Source organism: Drosophila tropicalis, unplaced genomic scaffold (genome assembly GCF_018151085.1).
Source record: "Drosophila tropicalis isolate 14030-0801.00 unplaced genomic scaffold, ASM1815108v1 contig_878, whole genome shotgun sequence".
Taxonomy (NCBI): domain Eukaryota; kingdom Metazoa; phylum Arthropoda; class Insecta; order Diptera; family Drosophilidae; genus Drosophila; species Drosophila tropicalis.
The window spans coordinates 14,853,276-14,875,995 of record NW_027173374.1 but is presented as its reverse complement, the minus strand read 5'-3'; the positions used below and the strand labels follow the sequence as shown (position 1 = coordinate 14,875,995).

Sequence of the window (22,720 nt, the reverse complement as noted above, 5' to 3'; positions counted from 1 at the left end):
AGTTGCTGTTATTAGTGGAATTTTAATTGCTTTGCTTTACAATGGATACTTTATATTTCATTTCTTCAGGTATATTTGTTTGTCTTTTATTTATATTGTACACTTTCTTCATATGTATGTGTATAATAGATTTCAAAATATATAACAATAGTAAACCTCCCCCAAATAAGTAAATGTCTACTTAAGCTTAAAACTAGTTACCTCATGTCCCGCATTTAGCACCAAGGTTTCAGGAGTAGTTGGCGCTCCTAGGCGCACCCACTCGCGGGGTAAACCTGCATCCTGACGAGCTGATTGCAATGCCTGCTGCAAGGCAAAGACAACACTTACGGCTAGACAACAAGGCGGCTCCCCTGTGGCCTTGGAACGCATAAATCCAGCACTGCTTGGATTCGGATTCTGAATTAATTCAATGCGAAAATCAATGGGAATATCTTTGGGTCCAGGCGGCTTATAGTTCCAAGAGCGATTGGTTAATAGGCGTCCCGTTTGCCGGTCGTAGACAAGTTGCTCGCTTAGCCAATAACCAAGACACATAACAAAGCCTCCCTCAATCTGACCTATATCGATGTTAGGGCTCAAACTTTCGCCTGCATCTTCGAGAATGTCGACACGTTTGATTTGATTGTTGCCCGTCAGGACATCCAATTCGATTTCAGTTAGAGCCAGTCCATAGACATGATAGTTTTGCATATCGCCCTCTTTGTAATGATCGGAAGCAATCATATTGATGGAAGCGGCATAGGCAGCCCCCACTGTCTCCACCCAAGTAGCTTTTGGTTTCTTTACAGGCTCCAAACGTGTATTAAGAGTCTGGCAGGCCTTACGCACGGCAAAGCAAAGACTTTCGCTACCTACTGCACCTCCAGTGACCATGGAATTGGCTCCATTAATGGTATCGGATGACTCCACTTTGATGAAAGACAACTCAATGCCCAGGGTATGCGCAGCCACCTGGGCTATTTTGGTGTTCATGCCTGAAAGCGAGAAGAAAATAAGTGGGTGACCGATGAGCGAACGAGGCAACCAACTCACCTTGGCCCATTTCAATGCCGCCGTGGCTAACAACCACTGTGCCATCAACGTGATAAATGGCCACTGTGGCTGGATATTGGCCAAAATAGAAAATCGGATAGTCCATAATGGCCAAGCCCAGACCACGTTTGGTCCAACGATTCTTGGTATTGTATTCATTAATATCTTGTTTTCTTGCATGGTATTCCCTCGATTCCAAGAACTTTGGCAGCAATTCTGCCATTTTATTGCCCTTGGTTATGTTGAGCATACGCACCTCAGCCGGATCCTTCTGAACCGCAAAGGCGACATGTTCTAGAATGTTCTCTATCATAGCTATTCCTTCCACAGAACCCGGTGCACGGCACCAAGTAGAGCTGGGAGCATCGGTTAGCACAGCATTGCCGTTGATCTTAAAATTACTGTTGGCATTCAGGTCATAGCAATTGGCCGCTGTAAAAGTGGAGTGACCCTCAATGGGACTTTCGTTTGGACTCCAGCCAGCATCCTCATAGAAATCGTTCTCCATTCCGACAATTTTACCATTAGCCTGAGAATGGAATTGATAGTCAGAGCGGCAAGCCCAACGCTTGCCATTGCAGTCCATCATGGATTCGAGAGATTGGACAAATCTGACAGGACGATTCAATTTGTAGGCAGCCAGAGCTGCAGAGCAGGCCACTTGATTACCTCGGGATATTTTTGATCCATATCCACCACCCAGCCGCCGCACTTCTAGTTGAACATCCTTGGCCTTGATCTGCAGCATATGGGCAATCACAGATTGAGTCAGATCCATCCACTGAGTGGCCGAATATATCTTGAGGCCATCTTCAAAGGGAATAGCCACCGTGGTCTGGGGTTCCATGGTGAAATGATATTGGAGACCCATTTGAAAGATTCCCTTGACACTGACATCTGGATCAGCAGAAAATTTAAGCTTCTTAATCTTGGACTTGGACACTTGAACAATTCGGGACTCGATGGGTTTTCCACTTGCAAACACATCAGATAAACTAGGCAATATTACTATATCCCAACTTGGCTGGCTATAGATAATCTTTACCAGCTTTGCTGCTCTTTGAGCCTGGTCTGCAGTAAGAGCCACCATCACACCGACAGGTTGCTCATGATGACGCACTGTACCCGAGCAGAAGATCTCTTCTTTTTCAAAACCAAAACTTGGCTCCACAAACGTATTGGTGCCAGGCAAATCCTTGGCACTGTAAAAGGCAATAACACCAGGTTGTTTGAGAGCTTCGGCTGCATCTATTTCCTCAATGATGGCTCCCACTTTGTCGGCTCCCACAAAAGCACAGTACAAAGTATTCGATGTCGTTAGAACATCATTCATGTAGGTGGCCTCTCCGGAACATTGAATCATACCCTCAACTTTTTCTACAGCCTGGGTGACTGGGTAATTTTGCTTTTGTGTCTGAAACGTTTGCACACCAGACGACAGAGGACGTTGGAGTAATTGTCCACCGCTGAGGAATTTCTCGTTAACCTCAGCGGGGGGAGCATGTTTCAGAAGAAACTTGTAAAACAAACCACAAGCCAATTTTAACCGATAATTAGGCGAAGCATCCGGTAAAACTTCATCTGGTTTCAGGAGAGTAGAAAGTTTGGCAAAGGATTGTTCTACTAGGCCGGAATCATAGGGATTCTGACCAGTAATCAATTGTTCAATGGGAGTGGCGTGAACAAACTCTGGACGAATGCCACCAAAACAGATCCTAGCATTTCTCACTTTCGTTTCACCACTGGACAACTCGAGCAAAAAGGCAGCGTTCACATAGGCATGGGCATTCTGGGCTCGAGGCATAATCTAAATAAAAATAATACATTTAAAGTCATTACTCCGAAGGAAATTCTTTTTCTCACCTTATATGAATCAAATATAAAGTTCTCCTTCGGATAATTGGGCAATATAAAGGCCTTGAGCAAGAGTTTTTTATCTTGAGACTTTAAATATTCGCTCAGTGACATTTGCAGCTCATCTTTGGCATTTTTCATAGCCACCACTTGGACATTTAAGGCCTCAAATGCAATGAATATGTCTGAGGGAAATTCAGGGTGTTGCTTTTTAATCGAAATATTTCCAGCCAAAGTGCCAGACTATAAAAGAGATATGAAAGTAATCAACAAAAACCATTATTGTGTAATCTTTTGAACAACTTACATTGCGCACTGGCACATTGGCAATCAAGTCAAAATGATTCCATAGAACCTGCAGATACTCAAAACCAGTTTCTACGGCTGTAGTCTTTAGTATATCCATGGTTTGTGTTAGACTCATATTGGCACCCAGGCTGAGCTTGGTGCCTTCTTGTTTATGCTGTTGCAATTCTTCCACTTGATGGAGATCGATAAAATGTTTTATATTCGGCGAACGCCTGTAGACACCGTGAGCTGTATTTCCCGCCACTAGCATATACTCTTCGTTGTCACCAATCTTATCTAGAGCCTCGAATAACTCAGCCAATGACTTTGGCCAATGCCATTGAGTGCCATCATCATAGACTAGTGTCTTTTGCTGCTGATGACACGTTCCGGCACAAAGCTCTCCCGTTTTGGGACAATTACGCGCCGTGAGGTTCAAATCTTCTATATCCTTGCAAGCAGCTGGAACCTCTATGGTACTGTCGACGGCAAAGGATTTCATGGCATCCAATACGGGTCGATAACCAGTACAACGGCATATATTGCCACCGAATGAGTTCTCCACCTCCTCCATGCTGACTTCGCCTCCTTGCTTCTCCAGCAGACCGTACATGTTCATCACAAAGCCGGGCGAACAGAAACCACACTGAGTGCCATTCATTTTGGCCAAACGCTTCTGTATGGGATGATAGCCACTGCGTTGAGTGCCCAATCCTTCAGCTGTGGTGATCTCCAGCTGGGCACAGGTATTCAACAAGGTGAGACACTGCATAAGAGAGAGAATAAAGCGATAACGACTATGTGAATTCAAACGATCGTGACCTTGAAACAAACCGAATTAACTGCCCAAGCTCGTTTATTCGCATCCCGCACCACACAAACGCAGGCTCCACATCCGCCCTCTTGGCACATGAATTTGGTGGCCGTGAGTTGCGCATGCTCCCGTATAAATGTGTTCAAAGTGATATCCGGCGGCAGATTGGTCAGATTAACTAAAGAATAAAAAAAAATATGAAACTATACATACATATATCGTACGCTGAAATTGACTAAGCCAAGTGGAACCTATTTAGTTAGAGTATTTCTGATATAGCATTTGCACGCTAAAATTAGATAACTGGTTTTTTAAAGTTTATTGACTCAAACAGAGAATACTGGGAACATAAATTAAATTTCACAACATTGTGAAACTTTTGTATAATAGATCTTTGGTAATCATGTCAGAAATACATATCCACTTGGTCACATTGTGACAAAATCTTAACGAGGTTACATAAACCTCTTTCGTTATGGAAACTGTATGTATGTATGTATGAATGTACATATGTACATTTGATGTACATATGTTAGGTATGTATGTATTATCTTACCCGTGTAAGGTTGTCCATTGATTGAGAATTTCGTCGTCATTTCGATCAGATATTCTCACTCCAAAAACAAATACTATACACAGCAAATCAACACACAAATGTTAGGTGAAAATTGTTGTTTCTATAAATAATGAAAAAATGTGCTTTACTTATTCATTTGTTGTTGCTGTTCCTATTTGTTTGGTGCTTTTTGCTCTCTTTTTCTTTTCCCGGCGTTTGCTTCTATCTCCGTCGGCTGTCTATGGACAACTGATCGCCGCTGATGTTGGCGGTGGCGGTTGATGAATTTTTATTTTTGTTTTTTTTTTCGTTGCAATTTTCTTAGCGTCTGGCAAATAAAAAAAAAACAAAATATAAGCACAAAACTCAAGCGCCTCGCAAAATAAAAAACTCAATTATCTGCTCGTGGTTTTTGTTGTTGTTCATTGAAATAAAATAAGATAATTTTTTGTTTGTTTGTTTTGTTGAATAAATTTTCGTGTCTAAGCGTTGAGTGTTATATGTGTTGTTGCTGTTTTTGTTCCATTCATTTATACAATTTGCCGGCAATTTTTAGTTTTTGCCTCTCTGTTTTCTGTTTTCTTTTGTGTTTTTTTTTTAACAGTCAGCCAGTTGTTATTTTTATTTTTTGTTGACTAGTCACGATATTTGCCAAACTAGCACAAACAGTAGATAGGTAAGCGATTTGGGTGTAGGCGAATCGAAAATACTCTTGATTATAATAATTAATGTCTTTAAAATTAAAAAAGTTTTAGCCTTTTTTTCCATCTACAAGTTTTCGAATTGTTTTATATACATATTGGCGGGGCAAAGGACCTCAAACGAATTTGCTTTCCACAAATTTATTTTGAATAGAAAACGAAAACAAACCTGATTTTATAGCTTTTCAATTAGTTTTAATTAAAAAATGTTATTATCAGTATATAGTATGTTACTATATTTTTAGAGACCAGTCAATTTATCAAAAAATGTATCCCTTAAATATATATTGAGATTTCTATGTTTGCGTCTTTGTGCTGCAAAGTTCTCTTCGGAGCTGATGTACCTGCTCCTGTACGCTCTCCTGCTAACAAATAATGGAACAAATATAAGCTTACATATTGTTATACTGACATCCAAAGATGAGCTTTAAAGCTACTATGTAATTTATAAAGAATTACTGGTTTTGTATGCAAGCTGCAAAATAATAATAAACAATCAATTATATATAAGATCTATTGTTCGTTTGAATCAAATTTATTTCGTTTCATTGCATTTGGTGTAATTCCAGTAATTGTATTACAATTACTGTGTTTTGCATTTGCATTTGTTTTGGTTCAATAATAAAATCGTATAATGAAGTAAAGCGCATGAATCTATGTACTTATCAGCTTAACGAATCATTTCTCTCGGGCAAACAACAAAGTGAATCTAAATGAATGGAAGAATTTGAATATAATGCACAAAAATTGAAGAGACCACAGAGGTAGAAGAGGTAGAGAGCATAAACTAATTCTTAGTAGACTGTACGTAAGAAACGAAATAAAATTAGAATATAAGGATCAGAAACTGGCGCTAAAGACTTCTGCTTCACAATTCAGTTTTGATTCCTTATTTTTGATTTCTCATTCTAAGCCGATTTCAAATCTGACAATTTCTTTGTCAATAATAACTTTATTGTTTGCTTCAAGTTATTTTACTTACATTATTTTTCAACTCTCAGTTATTTATGTTTAGTTTATTTAGTCGTCAAGCTATTTTAATATATTTCCGGAGAATTTCTATTCCTTTTTATTAGGTAAACTTTATGATGGCCAATCTTTAACCCATGCACATGTACGCTTGTTTAGATACATGAAATATTTATGGTATGAGACAGAGAGTAAGAAAGATGTGGCATCCACTCACCTTGTCTATTAAATATGGGCTTGGTTCTTACTCTTGGCTTTTGCTTTATTCTGACCAACCAGACGACAACCCGCCCGCCCGTTTTGTGGGTCAGTGTCATCCATATCCATTGCTGTTATTTGGGGGCATCAAATGGCCGTTGGCCAATAAAACCCAACACTTTTTTGGGTATCATCTTCTGTCTGGGTGTGGGACTCTGTCTCGACTATTGCTTGGGTGTGCGAGTGTGCCAGTGTGTGTGCATCATCATCTTCGTCATCGGCAGGCTGCTGGAGAGCAGCATCTTTTGGGGAGCGCTTGGCTCACGTCACTTTTTTTGTGCTTTTTTGATAAGGATCCGCAATTGAGAATGAGAAGACAAGGTGAAGGCGTTACGGTCAAATATATTGGAATTTTATTATGCATGACAGCTCCAAAGAACCAAAAGGCAACAACAACAGAAATAATACAAAACAAAAGAAAAAGCAACAAGACAAGAAAGGGACACTCCCATCACGGTTTGGGTTTGGGTCATGAAGTCAAAGCCAGGGATCGAAACAGAACTGGACGTAGTTTTGAAACTTGCAACATGGTTACCTGTTTGACAGCGGGTTTTGGTCTCTTCCCCTCCTGGTCCACCCCTGCTCAGCCATGTGAGAAAAGATTGCGTTTATCATATTTTAATTTTGACTTGTTTAAAGTTGAGTTTCCTTCGACTCTCCTCCTCAATCTATCTCCTTTTTGGAATACGATTTTTGAATATCGATAAGGTGGCAAGTCGGAACATTTCCTTTTGTTCTTGACTGGTGTGTATTTTGGGCATGATTATGTAATTTTTTGTTTTTTCGATTGTTCGATTTGTGTATTCCTTCCCCACTCATTCTCCGAAACAAGTATCGATTTATATTTTGACAAATGATTTCCAAATGAGTTGACATTTTTTCTCTCACCCTTCGTACAGTTAATAAACAAAAATGCATGTAAGAATAATGAAAATGAAGAAGACTGTGTAAATATGTGTTTAATTAATTAAGTCGTGTCGATAAACAGTAAAAAATAAAAACGAGAACGAGACGATAACCGAAGATCATTTATTTTCAATCTTCTACTGACTAATCCAGCCCCAAAGACCTTTACTTTGAATTCTTTGGAATTTTTTAACTCATGTGTGATTTACAAATGATAAGCAGCTGAAATATCTTTGCTGAATAATAAAGCAAAAATTTTGAAAAATTAAAAATAGAAGCCCAAAACAGTTGTTGGATAATTTGCGAGGAAATACTTACATAAAATATTTAACTTTTGGTTCACTCTGTTTCTTGGTTGTAAATGTTATTGGTCATAAGGCATATGCTGTTATTTTGATAGGTTCCCACCTAATGAATTTTCATTATTAATGTATTTGCCAGATACACATTGTATTTCTTTACCTTGTTTCCTATTTATCCCCTTCTCTGCAGCATAATCGTCAGTATCCATCTTCCCTAAACAAAATGAAATGTAACAAAAAAGAATAACATCGTTTTGGGTATGGACACTGAACCCCTTCAAAGTGGAGTAAAGAGAAATGTTGGTACATTTACTCATTGGTTTGACACTGTTAACCCTTTGTCACTTCCATTGACAGTTCAATAATGCGTCATTTGGTGTGACATGAGATAGGGGGAGTTTGAGATACGGAGAGGGTGGAGACGGCTAAGAAGATAAGAATGACGCAAGGACCGTTCGTGCGTTTGCTGTCACATTGAAACACACAAATGAAACAGAGATAAACGAAAAGGATCTCTTTTGACTAAAAGATAATCATCAAATATTTCGCAAAGTCAAGATGGAAGTTTTAAGAAATGAGTTTTGAATTTAAAGTCAGAGTGCTTATTAACATAAATCGCTTTTTATTATTTCTAAAGGGTATTCCAAAGTTGACCCTCTTAGTTATCAACTGGTTTCTGTTTGTTCAGTCTCGCTTGTGGCCAACAAGATTGGCTCGAGCCTCCTTCGGCTCATTCGTATTCTATAGTCTGTTGTCGCTTGTCGGATGTCACATTAAATTCGCATTATTTGGTTGAAATAATTTTGTGTTTATCGCTGCCAGAGACCAACATTTGCCTCTCTTCTTTGCTATGGGGGGGCTATCATCATTTTTAGCTGTTTATTGCTGCCATGAATACAAGAGACCATGTTGATAAAGATTCCGAGGATTGCAGTGCATTTGGTTAATGACTTTATGCTGCGTTTTGCCTTCCACTTTTGTTTGCTGGCAAATGAGTGATAAATCGTCATTGTCGATTTTGTCTGGTTTTTGGTCGAAACAAAAATCTCTTTTAATTGATTCATCATCGGCTTGGACATTTACGTTATTGATAGTGTGTCATTTGCTCAATGGTTTCAGATTACCCAATTTGGCGACCCACCAAGTTGTTGCCGTTGTTCGGAATCGAATTAGGCCCAGCTGCAGCAGCTGGTAGACTCTTTTCATGGTCGAGCAAACTGCAGGCATTATAGGAAAGGCTTTCACAGGGCACTCCAAGCATTAGCACCAGCACCTGTCACACCCATCTAACCCCATCGATTTCGATTCTCGATTCAACTGTGAACTGTCATTTAACTCATTTGTGGCCCAGACTGAGGGAAATTAAATACATTTCTATTTTTTACGAGTTCATCGAAAAATCCATAAAATCGAAATAAAAAACTTCCCGCTGTCAATTTTATTTGCGACAAATAAACAAAAAAATAAAATACAAAAACCCAATTTTTATTTAAGTGAAATGAGCTTTCCACAAAAAAAACACACACACACGCATACATACATATAACGGATATGACGAGGAAAGCGGAAACCTAATTGAAAGAAGCCACGCAAATTGAGTTAACCAAGCGGAAAACCAGGCCATTAAAATTGGACTGGCTTGCCAAGAGATGGGAGACAGTTGTAGTTGCTTGGAGTATAGAGTGTATGGAGTATTTTGGTGAGACGGAAGTGTGGGAGTTCTGTTGGACACAGACAATCGACAAACTTGTTTCGATTCAAATCGATTTATGGCATTTGCAATTGTGTGGCAATTTAATAGCAATTTGTTCCCCAAAAATTGACGAAACTTTGATGAAATGCAATTGGAAAATTGTCACGGCTACGGCTTCGATTCTGGCTCTAGCTCTGGCTCAATTGACTGCACATTTTCCGCCCTCTTTCCCCTTGCTCTCCAGCTCCCTTCCTTTATATGTATCTATCTGAACGTAACAATGGCAACAGCAGCAAAACAGTTGCAAGTCATTGCAAATGGCTAAAACTATTTTGATCGAAAATCGACATTAGGTGAGTATTTTGGTTTATAGAAGGCAATTGCCATGAAATTTTCCTGCTAAGGGGCGGAAATATGGAAAATGTGATGTTGTTTTCATAGACACCTTGGGATTTGCATTACTTTCTAAAAATAATCCGATTGCCATCAATATAATTGGATTTTTAAGCACAAGAACTTTTGAAGTAAAACGACAAAGTGTTGGTGCTATTTTGTTAAGGAATTTTTACTACTGAGAATAGGATAGACATCCAAAAGATGAAAAGGCCTTACAGATAGGAACAATTTAAGTTTTGTCTGATTTCTATTCCCTTTATCATCGGCAAATCAAAGATTCATATATTATTTCACAAATAAAAAAGTTGTGTGATTTTTTTGTCTGGAATGAGCAACGCAAAGCGCCTACCTAACAGATATATTTCGACGATAACTAAACCGACCAACAGCCAAAACGTTGAGATAATAAGATAAGTAGTTTGGAAAAGAAGGGAGAGAGAGAGAACGATGAGTTGAGGGGTAGAGGACAAAAAAAAAACACATAACAGGCAGCAACAAAAAAGTAGGCGCGATAAATTATTAAGTGACTGTGACGGGTCCTCTGCAGCTCGTGCTCTCCCCAGCTCCAACTTCTCCTCCTTCTTTGACTCCTTCTTGGGGTTTTGGTGTGGAGTTTGTCACCAGAACAAGTCAGCAGACGGTTGTGTTTGTCTTATCTACCAGATGACGGTTGTTGTTTTTTCTTCTTTTTTTTTATCATGCCAGTTAACTGTGGGAGCCAACAGCAACAACAACAACTTAATTTGTGATTTATTTTTTATAGCCGAACAGGAATAGTTGCAAGATTTATGCAGCCTGGCAGAGTTGCTTAATTTATAAAATGAGAAAAAAATTAACTGACGTTGATAATAAATCAATTTCCTGCCTACACATTAAATTATACAGTTAATAATAAGCCGGCAAGTTGAGGAGTTTTTCTTTTTTTGCGTTTCTTTCCTCCTTTTTTTTTTTTGTTTTGCCCACGTCTTGTGTCTCGGCTTGGACTGCGACTTGGACTCGAACTCAAGCTGTAACTGAAACAGAGACTAAGCCTAAGAGATTGGGATTGAGAGTGGTGGGGACTGGCTGGTTGGCTCTGTCTTTGGTTACATCTGATCGGGTTGTTGCCTGTGCTGTTTATCGCACACAAATCCATTTGCATCTCATCAACGTTTTAGACACAAACTGGCCCTGGCCAGGCAGCAGGGCGATTGCATTGCGTGTCTTCGCCAATTTGTTGGCAGATTAAACAAATTTCCTGCCAACAGCCACGCAATTTGTTTTCAAACATATGTGCCAAGGATCCGTGATGCATACTTAATAGATGTCCAACTAAATATTCTTGACTTGAGACCGTCTCGATCTATTAAGCAGTTACATAGGATTAACCCACCTTGTTGATGTTCACAATGTGTGGACATTGTAGTAACGAAGCTAAACGCCATAGATAATTGTGCTCGGAAGTAAGTAAATGTAAAGTTCTTAAATTGCTAGTTTTAGTTAAAAAACTAAAAATGGAAGATACAAAGTAAGTTTGGAGATAGTATCTTCTTTGTAATTATATTTCTCAGAGTCTGTTTACCAAAGGTTTCACTTTGTCGACGAACTACAGACAACAAAAAAATCTGTTACCAGCTTTATCTGATTTTAACTGTTACAGATTTGAATTACATACGTTGATTGTAATAGCTTTAAATAAAGACTTAAGTCCTAAGCTAAAGCTAAGGGTTTTCTCCAGATAGCTAACCATTGTCTTAAAGATACCCAGACCACTTTCTCAAGGTTTTCATCGTGTCTTAGCTGCTTAATGCATACGCTCGTCCTTTTTTAATTAAAAACTTGCAGACTGCTTAATTTTGTTTGCCCAAATCCCAGGACTACAATAAAACTTTTTTGTTTTCGCTGTCCCTCAACTGGCTAGGAACTGGCTTCAACTCCAGCTCTCCAAATTTTCAACGTCAAGTGCGCTTTTCAATTTGAGAAAGGTAGCTCCAGTCAGAAATTTTTACACTTTCTACATTTTCTCAAATGCTTCCGAAACTACTTACGATGCCTTGAACTTCATTTCCTGAGCCTGCCAAAGCCCAAAAAAAGGACTTGGCCTTTGGCCATAAATCATTGCCATTGCCTTTGCCCTGGCGTGCACAACGTAAAAAGTAAAACGCAACACACACACATACACACAAGAAATAGAAGGGAGAAAAAGAAAGAAAATGAAAAGAAAAGGTAGATTTTATATAAAAAAACTCAGCTCAGTCGAGCAACAAGTTTTGTTTTCATCTTTGTAAGCCTTTGGCTGTTTTATTATTAACCAAGGTAAATAGCAAAAAGGCTAAAATAAAATAAGTAAACCAAAAAAACCCAAAAAAAAAAAAAAAAAAACACGAGAAAGGTACCAAGAACTTTTCAAGTGTCCTCTTTGGCTTGATATTAATGAGTTTTGGCGTTAAAATTAATTGCATTCTGGAAGTTGGTCCAAGATTTTCATTTCGTTCATTTCCAACCCTCGCAATGCCACTCCAGGTCCAGTTCCTTTTGCATGCTAGGAGGTCTATCAAAGGCTTTCTCAAAAGGGACGATGGAAACGATAGTTTTGTGACCAAGCAAAAGGATTCTGCGTCTGTCATCTTATTTTTGGGCTGACACGGCGGGTGGTCTAAATATTTAACATTTATTTTAAGCTCAAAACCGAAAATGAAATGCGACAAGTGAAGTACAGCAGCCGAGTCAAAAATATTTCAAACAGAGAGAGAAAAGGACAATTTTGGGGTTAAAAAGGACTTCGAGCTAATGAGTTGCTCGTTAAATAACTGTCCTAAATGTACAAGTACAGGGGGATGGTGATTCCCCCTTTAACGGGGACTTACGCTTATATTGACTACAGCAAACTTGCCTTAAAGCTGAAAAATTATGAGACTTATTGACTTTTCGACAGAATATCAAAAAACTTAACCCTTTATGTGGTGGCATTTTCGGGAACTGTACACGCATTTCGCTTTGTAATTTTGACACTTTACAAGGTTTATTCCTGGCACTATTCCCATCTTGTTTAGGGTTTATGCATGTGCCAAACTTAATTTCCAGAACGAGCAAACGTGTAAAGTGCTTTCCTGCTGGTGTCCGGGCTCCCTTCGCATGACCCAATCATTACAATGGAACGCTGCCTCCCCTTGCCATCCGCTGGCTTACTGACAACCCATGCAAAACTCATCATCAGCAACCGGAGGAACAACAGCAAAAACAACAACTGGATATAGGCCTCTCTGGTCATCAGCATAATTTAAATGCTTTTTAATTTGGCCAGCTAAAATGCAACAACAGCAACATTTTACAAACATGGTAGACCTAGACAAGCCCCATTCCTACCCAAACCCGGTCCCCGTTTTTCTGTCATCCCCCAACCCCATCCACAAGCTTCTGTCATCTTTTCCCCGCCCTGGGGAGGAGCAAAAATGCTTTTAAACTAGGCCGTGGGTATTAAGTGGACTTTTGATGCCACCGCGTTTCTCATTACAAAAGCTGAATCAATATTAAATTTATTTTAACAAGGGCCAAGGTGGATGTGGCTGAATAGGGGGTGGGTGGAGTGAGCTAGCAGGTGGAGATGGGTATATTGTTTGTTGTGGTTGTTTGTTTCACAATTTCCAAAACTAGGTATGAGGCGAAAGATGTTGACCAGGCCTTAATAAACAAGTGAGTATGTGTGTGTACGTTTGTGTGTGTGGCGATTATTAGTTAAAGCTTAAATTTGAAGGAACTTTCATAGAGATGGTCCACATATAGTTGGCCATAAAGAACTAGTTCTCTATTGGAAAAGAAATTCTAACGCATAGCAGATGATTTTTTGACTTGGTACTTCATATGTAGGTACATAAATAATATACAAAAGTGAAATCCGGCCAACTATATTTGTTGGTTTTTAGTTACTACAAAACTTTCCAAAAGAAACAACTAAGGAAACTTTATTTTGATTTGCATACATTACTTAAAAAAATTCTAAGTACTTTGGTGTAATTTCGCAAGCTATTCGAGTACTGCTTTTTACAATTTCAATTTGATGAACTAGTTCCTTGTTTCGTTTCAAAAATCAAATTTGCGCATACAAGTTCCGCTCTAAATACCAAAAATCTAGCCATCAGGTAAATGGAGCAACACTCCAATTGTAAGCAGCACCGAGCAGCCTCTCCCCCTGCAACTCGCCCCCTCAGCGCTCTATCAACATCTGGCAGGCCCTAATGCTTACCCTAATGCTTGCATATAAATTGGCTCACGTTTCCTTGGCTTTGAGGATTATTACACTTAAATTAGCAACTTGGGAGCCCCGCGCGTGCAATTCGAAACAACACTGAGTGTGGGGGTGGACCAAAAAGGAGGAGGTGGAGCAGGTAAGGTGGAATGGTGTACAAGTAGTTGAACTGTGGGCTGTGGACTGTGGGGGGTGGCCAACAATGCATAAAACATGCGTTTCGGGGGTTGCTGCTCGACCATCGTGTGGGAGATGCTTTTACGTGCCATAGTAGAGCAGCCAGATACACATTTCTCGCTTTCTATCTCGATCTCAGAACGGAATTTCACCCAACAAAATCTGACAAAATCAAATTGTTGCCATTTTTACGCATTTCATTTAATTTGAAGAACGTCTGGGTCAAACACCTGTGGGACCAGGACTGACTCTCCTCTTCCAATTCTATCTCTCTTGGTGGAAATGGACCGCTTTAAGTGCCACATTTGACGTTTTATGGTTTTTTCTTTCTTTTTTGTTGTTTTTTTTTTTTTTTTTGTTGTTCTCATTGTTGTTGTTTGGCGTTAGAGAAGAAAATTATGGTCGAATGTGCGGGGCTAAATGGAAAATGAAATGTGTGCTCTTGTAATGAGAATTTTTGGTGCTTTTGTTTAGCTTAAATTAGCTCAAGAGATGAGTTTTCTGTTTACGATTGGAGCAGGAGGGGAGCGTATAAGTACCTTTACAAATATTGTTAACCGGGGGGAGCAGGAATAAACCATAAACGTATGCCACATGGATGTCCCTTGGAGATTTCCACCACGGTCTTATGCAAAACTGATTCTATATCCCAGTTTCCATACATTCATTTATTCACATGTTTCTTTCAGTTTGCTGCTGCTGCTCCTGACACTTGACTATCAATTCGGTTCAAGCTTCATTTGTTTCTATTAATTGAACGCGGTTTTTTTCGATGTATTTGACTAACAAAAATAAAACCCATTTGGAAATGATTTTTTACTTCGATTCTTGTCCACAGACATTTCCATTTTCATTATGCCAAAGTGTCTCTGCCGTGCTCTCCCCTCTCCATTGTCTCTTTTCACTGTTGTTGCTTTGACTGTGTCTCTTTTAATTAATTTTTAAAACTTCATCGATGACCGTATCTTTTTCTTTCCTTCTGCAGTTGATTTGTAGTGCATTTAACATTAAACCATAGCCAGGACGAGTGCCTTTGGCTTTTTGTCTCATCAAAGGATTTTTAATTTCATTTCTATTTCTTTTTTGCCCTTTCCTGAAGAGGAATGCAATTTAAAACAGAGACATTGTTAACGTTACTGCGAATTTCGACTTCTGTGGTCAATAATGAGAAATTCCTTTTGGGCTAAAATGGGAAAGCCAAAACCAAAAGCCACCGAAAAAAAATGACAAAAACAAAGTCAAGTATTTGCACTAAATTCAATTAAGTAATGGCAACAAGGGAAACTCGAAAGATGATTTCGCTGTGTTTTCTCTCATTTTTCCATTCTCTATTAAATAATTTGAATGCTTGACGTTTCATTTAGTAGTAGGGGGTGAATGTGTTTGACGAGGCTACCGACTAGATTGGGAGACTGGGGTGAAAAGTGTCCTTCTCATATGCTCTTGTCATGCACGAACAGCAATGGAATGTGTGTGTGTGTGAGTTACCCTCGACTTGGCCAGGAGTTGTCCCAAGAGTGTCATAGACTAAGTACAAACACTTGGCTTTTTGGATGGGTTTTCTCTGTTTTTTCAAGAGAGAAGACAGAGACGGAGACGTTTTTCTTTCACCATTTGCTTTCGCCTTAACTTTTTGTTAGACAAGCGGTTTGTTTTGACGCTTGCTTAAATGTCAGTTACATGTGCATAAGTTATATGTGAGGATGAAATGTTATCCAAGAAAATGAGATGGGAACCAAAACTTGATGTTTGCTTTCACCATGTTAACGATTTGATGTGATTAGGAAAGAAGTTAAGTAAGTGTGAAAAAGACTAAATATTTATACATCCAGTAATTCCTTATGATAACAATTTATTTATTAAGTTTTCGCTTTGAATATGAAAACCACTGAATTCTAGGCGTACGATTATCAAATCCCACCCACTTGTTTACACACGATTTCCCTATAGTTCTGTAAGCTCAATTTAGTCTAGTAGGGCATAGACAAGTGTATAATTAAGAGGATTTTACGCAAACAGAAAAACAATAGCAAGCTAATACCCAAACTAGATCCGGCCATACCCCACAAGACCACACCGAAGCAAGGAGCGGGTTAATCCGTCCACCTCTATTGTCAATGCCAGATGAGAAGCAAACACACAGAAGCAAAGACTAGTGCCCTGATAGAAAGGGGTTGATGTTGAAATAATGTGCCTTTGGGTCATAATCTTAATTGTTTTTCGCCATTCAGTACTTAAAAGTGCGCCACTCTCACACACACACACACCCAGGGAGAATAACGGGTCTGAGTTCTGAGTAACAAAAAAATAATACAAAATAAACCAGTTAAAACACCTTGGCAAAACATTGTTTAACAAATTGTATGTCTCTGACAGGGCCAGCCCAAAGAACGCTTTTCCAATTCTTCGGAATTAATTGAACGCGTGGCCAGGACCTGGCTTTGATTCAATTAGCCTCAGCCAAAAGCAGAACACCATCAACCACAAGCCGCTTGTCCGCCAAAGCCACATGATCCAATAGAAGTTTCTCCATTTCATTAGGTCTACGAAATTCTATTAATTGAGCATTTGTGTATGAGGAGGAGAGATGGTAGAAGATGGCGCGGTCTTGGAGCTGCCCACAGCGCCACTTGTCGCCAACAATTGTCCCCAGTTGACAAGGCCCAAAACTTTAGTCTGCCTCACCGCCCCATACCAATTCACATGTCACCTTGTGTCAGCTACACTTCCGTCTTTTCGGTGACTTAATTTGATTAAAACTTTGCCAAACAAGAAATTGCCCTCTCCTTGTGCCCTGCTAAATCGATTTAAGTGGCTGTCATTGAAAATAAAGAGGAACAATAATTTTCAATGATTTAATTGTCTAAACAATTAGACAATTCGTTCATAAGCCAAGTAATGAAAATGAAAACCAGATAAGACTGCAAATATTGGTCACATGGACAGAGAACAAAATTTGCCTAATTGAGTATGACAGAGGATATTATCAATTATAGGTTGATCACTTTTCAATTTCGATAAGGAATTAACATACACATATTATTAAGTATTAAAAAACTATCTCGAATTTAACGAAAAGATATTTAAATCTGGAAACCGAAGAGTCTAAGCCTGTACGCCTTATTAAAGTGAAACAATTGAAGTCTGCAATTATGCAAGCCAAAAAATATAAACCAGAGGGCTTTTCTTTATTTCCTGTTGTTCTTATAGACAATTAAAACTTTCCTGAAGTACTATCATTGCAACTACCTTTCAGCTGCTTGTGAAAGAGATTGTTCCACTAATTTCTTTTAGTTGTAAGAGCCCAAGGCCTTTTACATTTCACCAGGTATCTGTTATATATACCTTAACAAGATGCATATAATTGCATTTGCCGCTGTTTCTTCTCTTCTACAAGTAGTCAGCAGCATTCGACTCATTCTACTATATATAACAATTGCCTTAACAAGTTTTACTTGCTACTTTTTTAGAGTACTTTCGGGGCGTTGGCCATATGATATCAATTAAAAATTTGTCTAATTAAATTTGAAACTTGTAACAATGCCGTTGGCCAAGTCAAGTCAAACCAAGCCAAGTTAAGGCAGACCTGGCCACTTGAACCCCAAATGGTACTGAACATAAAACTGCCAGAGTAGACTGCCAACTCTTTTGCAGAGACCCAGAGAGGGTGGGGGTGAGGGAAAGAGAAGTAGTGTTACTGGGGAGGCAGACAAACTAAAAGCGACACCCACTCAAAACTAATGAAAGTTGCATACAACAGAAATTCAAGTGAATGCTGTTGGCTAACTCTTATTCTTTTGCCACTTCCATCTTCACGATGGGTGATTGCCAATTTGTAGTAAATTTTCAGTCTTGCCACGCCCATCAAATGTCAATAAGTGCTGAGAAATATTTGACTATGGTCTAAGACTCTGAGGTTGAGAGTGCCCACCTAACAACTACATACCAAAATGGAAAGAGGAAGAAAAAAAAGCATAGAGTCGTAGTGGTAGTCCCTTGCCTCTTTGGACCTTTGCCTCTTAGCAATTAGGCAAAACACTTCTCATTGCACTTTTCGGCTGCTGTTCATATAAAGGAGATGAGGGCCTGATGGGTTCTGCAACATACATACACTCATATTAAAAAGTTGTAAATGCTTTCGTCTAGTGCGTGTTTTTGAATGAGTGAAGTTGAGGAGAGAACCCAAAAGCCAAAGCCAAGTCAAGTGACTCTGGGTTTACTTGCTAATGAAGTTATTGTCAAAACTTCAACCAATAAAAATAATAAAAGGAAAAAACCATGACAAGAGATGAGAACAGGTCAAATTGTGGGTGTCTAACAAATCTTTGCCTAAATTTTCTATAAGGTGTAGATGAAATTAAAGCCCAGATGTTGAAATATCCGCCGGAAAACATAAGCATTGATTAAGCAAATCTCATGCTAGCCGTTCGTTTCTGTAGGTGGTGTAGAATCTATGAAATGTTGCGAATTTGCAACATTTAACCATTTGATGGAAAACGCAAACTATCGGAAAATATTTCGCCATAAGCTAAAACCCCTTCTCGAATGAGCTAGCTAAACGGAAAAACAAGTGAAATAGACTCATGTTTTATGGATCAAATGTGACCGAGAGCCATGAATTCGAAGCGAATGAATGAATAGACAAAATGGACAAGTACAAAAGCCGGGAATGAGCATTTTGCATAAATATTCCCTCAAGTGGGAATGAGAATGGGAATCGGAATGCGGCTGATGATGAGATCGAGTTCCAGTTTGTGTATGAGTGTGTGTGGGATTTTAGTTGCCTTGTCCAGAGGCAGAAAGAATTTTCCACAGCAGTTGACGATGATGTTGCTTCTGCAATTGCTGTGATTTTCATATTTGCGTGCAAACAAAACAGAGGAAAATACACCAAACGAAACCCAAAAGACAATACAACAACTGCAGCTAAGCTGTCTCGCGGGGCAAACTCCATCAGAAACAAGCGACCTAACGACCAAACGAACGAACGAATTTGGCCCACCCAAAAAACCCTACCTCAAACCCAAACCCAAACCCAAACCGAAACCAATGAACTAGCGAACTTTGCCTTTGATTTTTCCAACACAAAACTGGCAAAAAGGCAAACTCAGACCCCAACTCAACTCTCCTCCCACCAACTGAATGGCACTTGCCAACGCCAGTCAGTGACCAAAAGTAAAGACAGGTCGTCCCAGGAGGAAGACAAGTCCAAAACGCACACATACACACACACACTGCAAACTTGAAACATGCAACATGGCACATCGAACAGTCTAAAAAACAACAACAAAGTCAACAACTCAACTTGGAAGCCTTACCAACAAAAATGCAAATGCTTTGCTTGTTCCTTGGCCTTCTTCTACCCTTTCTACCTCAGTTTTTCCTCCTACTGGCAATCTAACAACCATATTTGGCCACTCTGCTTGACAGACAACAAAAGCAGCTACGGACACGAAGATATACAGTACCTGGGGTCTCTCTTCTTTGACGACTTTTACTGAAATTGCTTGGGAAATTGTCCAGGCCATATTAACTATTATATAAATAAAATACCCTGATAAGTTTTCTTTATTATTTTTGATTTTCGAAAACTGTTTATTATAAAATATTGTTTCATTTTCCCTTCAATGAATACTGCTTGTATAACTTCTGTATTATTATTAACACCCATTGTAAGAGTATTTTCAAGAAGTTGTTACAATTATGAGATTTTGAGTTTTTCAGTGTTTTCCATGTGGCTTTAATTCTCTGTGGTATGCAGTTCTCGGTTATGCATGCAACTGTGTAGTAGGCCCCACCAAACTCTTCACCACGTTCTAATAGACCAAGGCAGTTGATCCTTCTACTTTGAACAGCGGTGTGAATGCCCCAACTTGATTTACTACTCAAAACCCACAACTCCATTTAGTCTGTCAATATGTCGATTTGCTCCGCCTTGTTGCTCACCTTTTTTCCTCTTTCTCGTGGCCATTCGTTGGTTTTGGCTTTTATTTTCGGTTGTTGCCAATTGCATGGAAAATGCGCGTTTCGGTAACAAGCTATCCACCATCAGCAACAACAACGACAAAAACAATAACTTTTGCTTTTCATTTTCGTTTGTTGAGGTTGTTGTTGTTGCCACTGCTGCTGTTGGCCTAACCAAACCCTAGAGTGGTCAGAGTTTTCATTCTAGCCCGTCCATAATTGACTGACTGTAAAATTCTTGTCATTTTTTTTTTTGGTTGCGTGTTTTTTGTTTTTGCTATTTCGTTTGGCCACTTTCTGTTTTTGCCCCGTTCAGGTTACTTCGTAGGGGGCGTGATTTGTGGGCGTGTGTGGCGCTGCTGGTAGACAAACCTTTGTTGTCTAGCATTTGTTGATTTTCTTTTCATTTTTCTTCCTTCTCCAACGATGTTGCCGGCTAATGGGTTTGAATGTTGCCCCTGAAACAATCGTCAAGGTACGAGCTTTGGTAAAATATTGATGGGTTGAGAAATGGGTATGAAGTAGAACTATGATTGGCACTTAACATTGCAGCCATTTTTCCAACCATATTATTGAAAAAGTAATCACAGATTTTGTCTAGTCAATCCAGCATTTCACTAATAAATGTATGTACATAGTTTATGGTTGTCTGTTCTCATTGTCCAAATGTTGGCACTTACATTTTCAATAAATGTTCGCAACTCATTGAAGTCAATTTACTTACCCTTCCCGGACTTATTTGCATGACATCTTGCTAAGTCCTTTGTGAGTGGCCAGCAAGCACAGACATTTCAAAAGGTATCGGCATTGAAAATCAAACTTCATGTTCGAGACGCAGAAGCCAGAAACATGCTTCATTTGGCCATAAAGTGGTGGGAGGATTCGGAGACGAGGGACTTACAACAATGGCAAGCACTGATTTGACTGGAGACAGGCAAATAAGCCAAGACTTTGGTTAAGTTGGCTGACAACACTCGAGCTTTGATTGGCTAGAAGGGGAAGGGCAAGGGATAAACATACACACACTGACTGGGCAATTAGCAAAGCATCCGAAGCAGTAGCAGTCGATAGAGGACTCCACCTCAAGCGGTGAATGCCTCACTAAGTGCATGAATAAATAAACTTAAGGATGGTCAACCAATCTCTTCCACCTACCAATCCTTTTCTCTTCCTGAGTCCAGTCCAGTCCAACACATGTTAACAACTTGATAGACCAAAAGTCAAATGCTACGAAGATGGCAGAAAGACTGAAGGAGGGGCAAACACATGGGAATATGCAAATTCAAATGGCAAATAAAATTATTATTCAAATTTTTATTTTGGCCATGGCCCCCTGAGCGTTAAACCAACAGCTTTTCGACAATGGACAACTTGAATACGGATGACAGACATTCTCTTCCAAAAAACCCCAAGATAAACATTCAGAAGCTTCATCAAAGTCAAAAGCTGTTTGGTCGTCATGATGAGTAGGTTGGCATTGAGGGAAAGGATGAGTTCTCAAAGTTGGCAGCTTGAAGTGAATTAGTCTTTGAAATTGGTGTAGATCGAGCAAGTGCCAATCTGGAAATAGAGTCTTTCACATCAATGACTACTATCAAATTTTACCAACCTGTCGCACTCTCACCCATAGGATCCACAGGTGTTAGCTAAAATAGTTTCATAATTATTTATTAACAATGTATGTCAACAGCATAGATTTTATTTTAAGGCATAACTTTGCTTTTAGTTAAGCATTGTGAAAGTTTTATGCACTTAAAGTCTTAAGCCATTTAAGCCGACACTGTTAATATTTGTACGTTTTATGAAACTAATCAATGCATTTAGAATGTACTCAACTTTTCACTTAGAGGACATTGAAAGGACAAGCATTTCTTGTACAAATATCGTCATTGTCCCTCGGGTTATGGGCCAATAATTTTCAAATACATAGTTGAAAATTAAATTGCAAACTACTAAATATCTAATTGTGAATGCCTCTGAGAGATGTTTGGGACAAATAACACAAATGATGACAACATTTATCTGTCAGAGCAAACAACACTTTGTTTCATACACGCACACACCCACACGCACACACAGACATTCAAACGTACGTAATGTATGTAGGCATTAAATTGTATAGACATATTTGTATATAGATAAATTGAATAATGAAATTTACGTAATTGCCACAATGGCAAAGATATCAACAGGAGCAGGAGCAAATGCAGTGGCATAAGACCAAAGTTGAGATTTTAATTTAATTTTTAATGTTTAACTTTTGACCAGCACACATAAATAAACGAAAGGAAAATCAAGGCTGGCATAAGGAAAATCTTGTGTAAAATATGTTGAATCTTAAGGGTTTTCCTAAAGCGCCAACCAATATTTGTCTGGCTAAATGAATGACTGATGCCATGAATGACTAAACTGACTGACTGGCTGACTGAGTGGTTGAGTTTCAGACTTAGTCTGAGTTGTTCACTTAACTTTTTGGCCCTGGCCAAGACAAAATTTTCAATTAAAATTGATTTTATGCAAATTTTCAATTAGTCAAACAGACTTATATACAAATACAGACACACACACACACACAGGCAGAA

General features: G+C 39.0%; 2 protein-coding genes across 2 annotated transcripts in view; one reads left to right on the top strand and one right to left on the bottom strand.

Annotated features, from left to right (window-relative positions):
* Positions 1-22,720, bottom strand: part of LOC137583925 (uncharacterized) — a 186,957-nt gene that overhangs the window by 9,914 nt on the left and 154,323 nt on the right. Inside the window, exons 3-8 of the mRNA XM_068299119.1 lie at positions 4,548-4,875; positions 4,012-4,169; positions 3,197-3,943; positions 2,899-3,132; positions 1,036-2,842; positions 182-977 (exon numbers count right to left, since the gene is read on the bottom strand). Coding sequence (XP_068155220.1) covers positions 182-977; positions 1,036-2,842; positions 2,899-3,132; positions 3,197-3,943; positions 4,012-4,169; positions 4,548-4,587 — 3,782 coding nt within the window. The 5' untranslated portion in view covers positions 4,588-4,875. The remainder of the gene's footprint in view (positions 1-181; positions 978-1,035; positions 2,843-2,898; positions 3,133-3,196; positions 3,944-4,011; positions 4,170-4,547; positions 4,876-22,720) is intronic.
* The window catches only part of pxb, a 178,584-nt gene that overhangs the window by 48,810 nt on the left and 107,054 nt on the right, over positions 1-22,720 (top strand). The gene's annotated exons all lie outside the window — the stretch shown is intronic.